The sequence below is a fragment of the Danio rerio genome, chromosome 15 (genome assembly GCF_049306965.1).
Source record: "Danio rerio strain Tuebingen ecotype United States chromosome 15, GRCz12tu, whole genome shotgun sequence".
Lineage (NCBI taxonomy): Eukaryota > Metazoa > Chordata > Actinopteri > Cypriniformes > Danionidae > Danio > Danio rerio.
Window position 1 is genome coordinate 50625001 of NC_133190.1, and position 12678 is coordinate 50637678.

Genomic DNA, 12678 nt, shown 5'->3' on the forward strand with positions numbered 1-12678 from the left:
GTTTGTATGCGTGCGTGTTTGTGTGTTCTGTATTCAAGACATTAGTGCTGTCATGTTGCATAAATGGTCATTTATCAGACTCTAAGAGATCCTATCCTATCCTAAACACACACACACACACACACACACACACACACACACACACACACACACACACACACACACACACACACACACACACACACACACACACACACACAGAGTTGGTCAGAGAGAGCGATTCCAGAATCTGCTGTTAGAGAACAAAACCTAAAAAATCATTCAGTCATTTTCTTTTCCGCTTAGTCCCTATTTTCACCAGGAGTCGCTACAGGGGAATGAACCACCAACTTATCCAGCTCGTTTTACACATTGGATGCCTTTCCATCTGCAACACAACCCTGGGAAACACCCGTACACTCCTGCATTAACACTCATACACTAGAGCCAAATTAGTTGATCAATTCCTCTATAGCGCATGTGTTTGATCTGTGGAAACCAGGAGGAAACCCACACCAACATGGGGAGAACATGCAAACTCCACACAGAAACACCAACTGACCCAGCCAGGACTCAAACCTGCGAGCTTGGATGGATTAATAAATGAATGGATGGATAGACAGGTAGATACAGGGATAGATGGAGAAATAGACGGATGGAGTGAGATGAGAGATGGATGGATGGATCAATGAATTACTGGATGGATGGATGGATGGATGGATGGATGGATGGATGGATGGATGGATGGACAGGTAGATAAAGAGATAGACGGATGGATGGATGGATGGATGGACAGGTAGATAAAGAGATAGACGGATGGATGGATGGATGGATGGATGGATGGACAGGTAGATAAAGAGATAGACGGATGGATGGATAGATGGATGGATGGACAGGTAGATAAAGAGATAGACGGATGGATGGATGGATGGATGGATGGATGGACAGGTAGATAAAGAGATAGACGGATGGATAGACGGATGGATGGATGGATAGATCAATGTTTGTATGGATGGATGGTTGAATAGACAGGTAGATAGAGGGATAGATGGAGTGAAAGACAGATGGAGTGAGATGAGAGATGAATGGATGGATGGATGGATTGATGGTTAGACAGGTAGATACAGGGATAGATGGAGTGATAGACAGATGGATGGATGTATGAATAGATCAACGAATGGATGGATGGATGGATGGAGAGGTAGATGGAGTGATAGACAGATGGGTGGATGAATGGATGGATGGATGGATGGATGGATGGATGGACAGGTAGATACAGGGATAGATGGAGAAATAGACGGATGGATGGATGGATGGATGGATGGATGGATAGATAGGTGGATACAGGGATAGATGGAGTGATAGACGGATGGAGTGAGATGAGAGATGGATGGATGGATGGATGGATGGAGAGGTAGATGGAGTGATAGACAGATGAATGGATGGATAAATGGACTCGAAGCAGAGACCTTCTTGCTGTGAGGCCACAGTGCTAACCACTGCGCCACCATGTCGCTCTGTACAGTATCTGTCACTATAAGTATTACAGCACATCATGTCTGCCTTCACTCTGACTTTATGCACATTTCATGCAGAAACAACGGAGACATGAAGAGATGAGCTGCTCTGTCAAACACTGAACCCTCAGACACGAGCGACAGATCAATGTTCACTCGATTTATCAATAATAATAATAATAATCAGAGGAATAATGGAAGCAGCCTAATGTGTGGCCGTCTGCTGCTGCTGTAATGCGTCGTGTGTGTGTGTGTGTGTGTGTGTTTGTGTGTGTGTGTGTGTGTGTGTGTGTGTGTGTGTTTATCTGCATTTTACAACGCCTCAGTTACAACACTCTGTTCTATAATGGAGATTTTGCTCAAACAGATTCAATGAGTGTGTGTGTGTGTGTGTGTGTGTGTGTGTGTGTGTGTGTGTGTGTGTGTGTGTGTGTGTGTGTGTGTGTGTGTGTGTGTGTGTGTGTGTGTGTGTGTGGGTGTGTGTGTGTGTGAGACAGGAAAAGAGCGAGACACATCTGATGAATGATGGTTTGAATGGAGACTGACATTTTCCAGAGTAACACCTCCCCACACACACACATCAGGTGAGTGTGTGTGTGTGCGTGTGTGTGTGCGTGTCCAGTGAAACAGATGAGAGGTGACAGGGTGAATTAGCTGAGAAATGTAGATGCACACTCACAATAACAGATTTAATGAATGCAAACGCTCTGTCATTTGCTTTTGTCTCTATTCACACACACACACACACACACACACACACACACACACACACACACACACATACTCAAATACACCCATTCTATCTCTCACACACTCACACTTACATACACACACACACACACACACACACACACACACATTCACATACTCGTATGTATTCAGTCACACACACACACACACACACACACATACACACACACTTTCTCTCACACATACACACAGAAACGCACACTCAGATGTATTGTCACACAGACACACACACATACATACTCAGATACACACATTCTCTTACACTAATACACATAGACACACACAGACACACATACATACACACTCACACACACACACACGCGCACACACACACACACACACATACACACACACATACACACATATACTCATATATACACATTCTAACTCACACATACATAAATATATACACACACACACACACATTCACATACTCGTATGTATTGTCACATACTTACACACACACACACACACACACACACACACATTCACATACTTGTATGTATTCAGTCAAACACACACACACACACACACACACACACACACACACACACACACACACACACAAACACACACACTCAGATGTATTGTCACAAAAGACACTCACGCATACATACTCAGATACACACAGTCTCTCACACTCATACACACAGATACACACATAGACAAACACACACACTCACTCACATACATACTTTCTCTCACACACAAACTCAGATACACACATTCTTTATTCCACACTTACACACAGAAACACACACACACACACACGCAGAGATGAAGGGATGTTGAAACGGCTGGTAAAAACATCAGCGCTGAACTTTCCCTCCGGACGGGTCCTGGATCAATTTTCATAAATTGCCCTGAAACCACACACACACACACACACACACACACACACACACACACACACACACACACACATACTCAGATAGTCGTATATTCACTGAAAACTCGGACAAGAAAGAAAGTGTGCACGTGTCTGTGTGTGTGCGCGTTGCTGCATGTGTGTGTGTGTGTGACAGAGAGAGATTTTATATGTGTGTGGAAGAGAAAAAGTGTTTGTGTCTTTTGTGCATTTATTTACCCTATGTATTTACTTATTTATTTTATTTATTTTGCATTTATTTATTTACAGTACTAACTTGCTTATTTGTTTATATATTTACCTTAATATTTATTTACTTAATTAATCTATATTTGCTTTTTTATTTATTTATTTACTTATTTACTTACAGTACTTTAATTTTTATTTACATATTTATTTATGGTACTTATTTATTTATTTATTAACGTTTTCATTTATATATTCACTAATTTAATTATGTACTTATTTATTCTTTTATTTATTTTATTATTTATTTACTTATTTATTTACTTATTTACTTACAGTACTTCATTTTTTATTTACTTAATTATTTATCATTAATTTAGATATTTACTAATTTATTTATTTGCTTATTTATTTACACTACTTGCTTTTTTATGTATTTACCTATTTACTCACAGCACTTTAATATTTATTAACATATTTATTTATGGTACTTATTTATTTATTTATTTCTAAATTAATTTATTAATTAATTAATTTTTTTATTTATTTACTTATTTATTTATATATACATAAGTATATATACTTATGTACTTACAATACTTTATTTTTATTTGCTTATTTATTTACACTTTATTCTGGCTTCTTTATTAATTTGTCTATTTTCTTATTTATCTATTTACGTACAGTACTTAATTTTTTTACAGTACCTAATTATTATTTATTTATATATTTGCTTATTTACTTATTTATTTATTTTCTTATTTACCTATTTACTTATAGTACTTTAGTTTTTATTTACATATTTAGTTATGGTGCTTAATTAGTTATTTATTTATTTACTTTTATATTCACTTATGTATTTATTTACTTATTTATCCATCTATTTATTTACTTATTTACCCATTTACATACAGCACTTTAATTTTTATTAACATATTTATTTATGGTTCTTATTTTTTATTTAGAGTTTGCATGTTCTCCCCGTGTTGGTGTGGGTTTCCTCCGGGTGCTCCGGGTTCCCCCACAGTACAAACACATGCGCTATAGGGGAACTGATCAATTAAATTGGCTGTAGTGTATAAGTGTGTGTGAATGAGTGTGTATGGGGGTTTCCCAGTGATGGGTTGCAGCTGGAAGGGAGTCCGCTGGGTAAAACATATGCTGGATTAGTTGGTAGATTATTCCGCTGTGGCGACCCCTGAAATAGACTTAGCCGAAGGAAAATGAATGACTGCACATACTCACAGTACTTACTTATTAAGGTCTTAATAACTTTTAATAATTATTTTTAATAGTTTTAGTTATTAAGTTAAACTAAATTAAGATGTTTCATGGCAATGTGCTTTAATTTTTTTTAAATAATATTAAGGTTTAACATTTAAACATGGATATAATGAGACTGGAAACTGAGCTACTATTGTTTGTAATCATATATTTATGTTTTGGGAGACTGAGCAGATTTGGGGATCAGATGCGCGCGCGCGCGTGTGTGTGTGTGTGTGTGTGTTGAGCTCCATTAGCCGGTCGCAGGTTTGTCGCTCTGCAGGAGGTGAGCATTGTCTGGCAGACTTGATGCAGTTTACTGGTGTGTGGTTGATGGGTAGCATGTGTGTGTCTGTCTAGTCTGTGTGTGTTGGAGAGAGAGAGAAAGAGAGCTAGTCTGTGTGTGTGTCTTTCTGTGAGTTTGCGCGCTGCATGCATGTTTGTTTGTGTGTGTATTTTAATTTGTGAGTGTGTGCACTGCATGCACGTGTGTATGTGTGCACATCTGTACACTTATGTGTGTCTGAGAGAGGTACAGAAAGTGTGTGTGTGTGTGTGCATTTGTGTATGTCTGTGTTTTGTGTGTGCCTGCATGTGTGTGTGTTTGTTAGTGAGTGTGTGTGAGAGAGAGTATAAGTGAGTGTGTGTGCATGCACATGTTCATGCATGTGTTCACTTGTGCGAGTGTGTGTGAGTGTATGTGTGTGCGCATGAGAGTGAGTAAGTGAGTGAGTGCGTGATTAGTGTGAGTATGTATCTTAGTGTGTGTGTGTGTTTGTGTTTACATCTGTGCATGTGTGTGTTTTGTGTGTGCATGAATGTGTGTCTAAGAGAGAGAGTGTGTGTGTGTGTCTGTGAGAGGGAGAGTGAGTGTTTGTGTATTTTGTGTGCACATGCATGTATGTTTGTATCTGTGCATGTACGTGTGTGCGTGCATGCATGTGTGTGTGTCAGTTCATGTTTGTGTGTGTGTGTGTGTGTGTGTGTGTGTGTGTGTGTGTGTGTGAAGACCTGTTTGAATGCGTCTAAGCTTCAGACTCTTCTTAGCCACTCCAGTCACATCAACTCTTCAGCTCTCCCTATCCATCAGACGCTGCTCCCCAGAGTCACACACACGCGTACACACACATACACACACACACACACACACACACACACACATTGATTCGGGTCTTTGAGTCTCTGGCCAGTGTTTCTCTGATGCTCGAGTGTCTGAAATCAATCTAAACAACTTTAGGAAGCGCATTAGAAGCTGAATAAAAAACAGCGAGCCGAGAGCTCGTCATAAAGGACAGATCCGTTTTTAATCAAGCTTTTTAATCAGGGCTTATAAAGCGGATGGTCTTGTTTTTCAATGTGGATTGGTCCAATCACACACAAACAGAAAAACATTTGATAAAAGCACAGGGTTGAGTTGAGTACAATGATGAAACGCATTTATCGAGCTCAGACAAGGCTTTTGGTTTGATTCCTGGGAAATGCACAAAGTGAAAATGAAAATATTGTTATGACTTTTCCTCTGACAAATGCAGTCATATAAATGACTATTTAATGAAATATGATTCTATTATAATATATTTAATCGTGGTTTACAATATTATTAGTTTTAGTGTGTTGCTTGGTCAATATTAATCCAACCATTTTATTGGTCATGTGATATTTCACATGACATTCATGAAACCTAATAAAATTATACAAAAATATTGTATTATGCGTAGTTTTTTCTCCTTTCATATTCAGTTTCAGTTTTTTAATGAAGTGCATCCTGAAAATTATAATTCACTGATAAATTATCAATCTGAAAATTATAATTCGCCGATAAATAACCAATAACTCATATTAGATAAATAACCAATAACGCGTATTCAATAAATAACCGATAACCCATAGGCGATAAATAACCAATAACTCATAGCCGATAAATAACCAATAACTCGTATTCGATGAATAACCAATAACGCGTATTCAATAAATAACCGATAACCCATAGCCGATAAATAACCAATAACTCATGACCGATAAATAACCAATAACTCATATTCGATAAATAACCAATAACTCATGACAGATAAATAACGATAACTCGTATTCAATAAATAACCGATAACCCATAGCCAATAAATAACCAATAACTCATGACCGATAAATAACCAATAACTCATATTCGATAATTAACCAATAACTCATAGCCGATAAATAACCAATAACTCATATTCAATAAATAACCAATTACTCTTAGCTGATAACCGACAATTAACTGAATTTATATATTAGTCGATAAATAACGTAACTTTTAGCCGAAAAATTACCAATAAATGATATATTAGCTGATAAATAATCAATAACTCTTAGCCGATAAATTACAGATAACCGATATGTTATTCATATATTATAAATAACTAATTACTCTTACCTGATAAATCACAGATGGCAGATATATTAGCCGATAAATAACCAATAATTTACATGTTAGTCGATAAATAACCAATAACTTTTAGCCTTAAAATAACCATTAGATTAGCCAATAAATAACCGCTAACCAATATATTAGTTGATAAATAACCCTTAACTCTTAGCCAATAAGTAACTGATATATTAGCCGATAAATAACCGATAACTGATATATTGGCCGATAAATGACCGATAACCGATATGTTAGTCGATAAATAATCATTAACTCTTTGCCGTTAAATTACCGATATACTCGTCAATAAATTACCGATAACTCTTAGGCAATAAATAATCAATAACCGATATATTAGCCAATAAATAGCCCATGACACTTAGCCGATAAATAACCGATATATTAGCCAATAAATAACCATTAACTCTTGGCTGATAAATAACCGATATGTCAGCCAATAAATAGCCCATAACTCTTAGCTGATAAATAACCTATATATTAGCCAATAATAGCCCATAACTCTTAGCCCATAAATAACCGATATATTAGGCAATAAATAACCGTTAACTCTTGGCTGATAAATAACGATATATCAATCAATAAATAGCCCATAACTCTTAGCCGATAAATAACCGATATATTAGCCAATAAATAAACAATAACTCTTAGCCGATAAATGAGCGATATATGAGCCAATAAATAGCCCATAACTCTCAGCTGATAAATAACCGATATATTAGCCAATAAATAAACCATAACTCTCAGCTGATAAATAATCGATATATTAGCCAATAATAAATAAACCATAACTCTTAGCCAATAAATAACCGATATATTAGCCAATAAATAGCCCATAACTCTTAGCCGATAAATAACCAATATATTAGCCAATAAATAAACCATAACTCTTAGCCGATAAATAACCGATATATTAGCCAATAAATAAACCATAACTCTTAGCCGATAAATAACCGATATATTAGCCAATAAATAAACCATAACTCTTAGCCGATAAATAACCGATATATTAGCCAATAAATAAACCATAACTCTTAGCCGATAAATAACCGATATATTAGCCAATAAATAAACCATAACTCTTAGCCGATAAATAACCGATATATTAGCCAATAAATAAACCATAACTCTTAGCCGATAAATAACCGATATATTAGCCAATAAATAAACCATAATTCTTAGCCAATAAATAACTGTTAACTCTTGGCTGATAAATAACCGATATATTAGCCAATAAATAACCCATAACTCTTAGCCGATAAATAACGGATAAATTAGCCAATAAATAACCGATAACTCTTGTCTGATAAATAACCGATATATATTAGCTGATAAATAACTCATTTTTCTTTAACCCAGTTAAAACAATACATAATTTATAACAAGTACATTTTGGCAGAATTTGTATTTTTTGAGTGAACTCTCCCTTTAAATTCCTCATGTTCTGTTCTGACAGCATTTTCTTACTAAGAGTGAGATGAAAATGCCTCTATTACACTGTGAAAACATCCGTAAATTAGCAGTTTTCCATATTCATGATTTTATTGTTTATTTTTCTCTGTTCATTTCTGCGTTTGAATTGCATTACGAGATCTAGATGTTTCTTCCAACAAATTTAAACCTTAAAGTTTGACTTTATGAGCACATATAATAGTCTGCAGTACTATATTGTCTGTTTGTGTTGTATATTACGCTTCATTAAACTCTTCCTTCATCTTTCGTAACAGATCAAAGCAAACCGCAGACGGACACAGGCTGGAGGAAACCTTTGATCTCAGAGCTGAGAAGGTCAAAGGTCATGACCTCATTTTGACCCTCTTTCGTCTGCCGTCGTGACCTCATGTTTCACACTTTCCCCAACAAGTCTCGTACGCAGGCGTCGGTCAGCATGGAGAAAACGTACTCGCTGACGGCCCATTACGACGACTTCCAGGTGGGGTTATTTTTAGGACAGATTTTTTTTGATAAAGCTAAAATTACTTTTTAGGGCACCTATTATGCAAAAATCACAATTTAAAGCCAGTTGTGTGTCAGCAGTGTGTGAATATCTCTAGCCTCTGATAATGAGCATGAGTTAATTGTGTTTGTTATAATCAGACTTTATCAAAACAGTTTCCAGAAACACTGTGATTGACATTCTCCCTATGTACGTGTCATCAGAGGGGAAAAGCTCCGCCCACTAGTGCCCATTTCTCCATCTCATTAGCATCACCAGCAGGCCTGAGTGAGAAGCAGCCGTCTGTCCATTAGTCATTAAAAGGTTTGAGCTGCTGAAGATAATGTCAGCATAGACCAGGGTGCCTAAATTTTTTATGAACAGTCAAAAACCAAACTTGATTGAGGCTAGTGGGCTGAAGGTAAGTATATTTTACATAGGTATTTTCCTAATTTATTTAATAATGTTTAAAAATGACTAGAAATCACTGATTTATATTAACTAATACAGTAATATAATGAACTTAATACCGTAAAAACAAACTGAATTATAACAGAATTACAGTAGTTTTTGCCCTGACTTGCTTGCTGATGTCTTCTGCATAGTCCTCTATTTGTCGAGTGCCAGTATTTACATTTTAAAAAATCTGATTCGTTTACAACATCTTATTGAAACATTTAATTTTAGTTAAACATATGCAATAATATTATTCATGTGCATTAATATTATTCATGTGCATTTATATTATTCATGTGCAATAATTATTCACGTGCATTAATATTATTCATGTGCAATATTATTATTCATGTGCACTAATATTATTAATGTGCAATAATATTGTTTATTTGCATTAATATTATTCATGTGCACTAAGATTATTCATATGCACTAATATTATTAATGTGCACTAATATTATTCATGTGCAATATTATTATTCATGTGCACTAATATTATTAATGTGCACTAATATTATTCATGTGCACTAATATTATTCATGTGCATTATTATTATTCATGTGCAATATTATTATTCATGTGCAATATTATTATTCATTTGCACTAATATTATTCATGTGCACTAATATTATTCATGTGCACTAATATTATTCATGTGCATTATTATTATTCATGTGCAATATTATTATTCATGTGCAATATTATTATTCATTTGCACTAATATTATTCATGTGCACTAATATTATTCATGTGCATTATTATTATTCATGTGCAATATTATTATTCATGTGCAATATTATTATTCATGTGCACTAATATTATTCATGTGCATTATTATTATTCATGTGCAATATTATCATTCATGTGCAATATTATTATTCATGTGCACTAATATTATTCATATGCATATTATTATTCATGTGCAATATTATTATTCATGTGCAATATTATTATTTATGTGCAATATTATTATTCACGTGCATTTATATTATTCATGTGCAATATTATTATTCATGTGCAATATTATTATTCATGTGCAATATTATTATTCATGTGCACTAATATTATTCATGTGCAATATTATTATTCATGTGCAATATTATTATTCATGTGCACTAATATTATTCATGTGCACTAATATTAGTCATTTGCACTAATATTATTCATGTGCATTATTATTATTCATGTACAATATTATTATTCATGTGCAATATTATTATTCATGTGCACTAATATTATTCATGTGCATATTATTATTCATGTGCAATATTATTATTCATGTGCACTAATACTATTCATGTGCAATATTATTATTCATGTGCATTTATATTATTCATGTGCACTAATATTATTAATGTGCACTAATATTATTCATGTGCACTAATATTATTCATGTGTAATATTATTATTCATGTGCATTTATATTATTCATGTGCACTAATATTATTAATGTGCACTAATATTATTCATGTTTACTAATATTATTCATGTGCACTAATATTATTCATGTGCAATATTATTATTCATGTGCACTAATATTATTCATGTGTAATATTATTATTCATGTGCATTTATATTATTCATGTGCACTAATATTATTCATGTCCACTAATATTATTCATGTGCACTAATATTATCCATGTGCAATATTATTATTCATGTGCAATATTATTATTCATGTGCACTAATATTATTCATATGCATATTATTATTCATGTGCAATATTATTATTCATGTGCACTAATACTATTTATGTGCAATATTATTATTCATGTGCATTTATATTATTCATGTGCACTAATATTATTAATGTGCACTAATATTATTCATGTTTACTAATATTATTCATGTGCACTAATATTATTCATGTGCAATATTATTATTCATGTGCACTAATATTATTCATGTGTAATATTATTATTCATGTGCATTTATATTATTCATGTGCACTAATATTATTCATGTCCACTAATATTATTCATGTGCACTAATATTATTCATGTGCAATATTATTATTCATGTGCACTAATATTATTCATGTGCAATATTATTATTCATGTGCACTAATATTATTCATGTGTAATATTATTATTCATGTGCATTTATATTATTCATGTGCACTAATATTATTCATGTCCACTAATATTATTCATGTGCACTAATATTATCCATGTGCAATATTATTATTTATGTGCACTAATATTATTCATGTGCAATATTATTATTCATGTGCAATATTATTATTCATGTGCATTTATATTATTCATGTGCACTAATATTATTGATGTGCAATATTATTATTCATGTGCACTAACATTATTCATGTGCAATATTATTATTCATGTGCATTTATATTATTCATGTGCACTAATATTATTCATGTGCACTAATATTATTCATGTGCACTAATATTATCCATGTGCAATATTATTATTTATGTGCACTAATATTATTCATGTGCAATATTATTATACATGTGCAATATTATTATTCATGTGGACTAATATTATTCATGTGCAATATTATTATTCATAAGCACTAATATTATTCGTGTGCAATATTATTATTCATGTGCAATATTATTATTCATGTGCATTTATATTATTCATGTGCACTAATATTATTCATGTGCAATATTATTATTCATGTGCATTAATATTATTTATGTGCAATATTATTTATGTGCACTAATATTATTCATGTGCAGTATTATTATTCATGTGCAATATTATTATTTATGTGCACTAATATTATTCATGTGCAATATTATAATTCATGTGCACTAATATTATTCATGTGCAATATTATTATTCATGTGCACTAATATTATTAATGTGCACTAATATTATTCATGTGCACTAATATTATTCATGTGCACTAATATTATTCATGTGCAATATTATTATTCATGTGCATTTATATTATTCATGTGCACTAATATTATTCATGTGCACTAATATTATTCATGTGCACTAATACTATTCATGTGCAATATTATTATTCATGTGCAATATTATTATTCATGTGCAATATTATTATTCATGTGCACTAATATTATTCATGTGCACTAATATTATTCATTTTTACTAATATTATTCATGTGCACTAATTTTATTCATGTGCAATATTATTATTCATGTGCACTAATATTATTTATGTGCAATATTATTATTCATGTGCATTTATATTATTCATATGCACTAATATATTATTGATGTGCAATATTATTATTCATGTGCACTAATATTATTGATGTGCAATATTATTATTTATGTGCACTAATATTATTCATGTGCAATAT

The 12678-nt window shown here is 33.0% G+C and overlaps 1 protein-coding gene across 1 annotated transcript in view; it reads left to right on the forward strand.

Moving 5' to 3' along the window:
* ecel1 (endothelin converting enzyme-like 1) overlaps window positions 1-12678 on the forward strand; it is a 72864-nt gene that overhangs the window by 7226 nt on the left and 52960 nt on the right. Inside the window, exon 2 of the mRNA XM_073924144.1 lies at window positions 8713-8918. Coding sequence (XP_073780245.1) covers window positions 8826-8918 — 93 coding nt within the window. The 5' untranslated portion in view covers window positions 8713-8825. The remainder of the gene's footprint in view (window positions 1-8712; window positions 8919-12678) is intronic.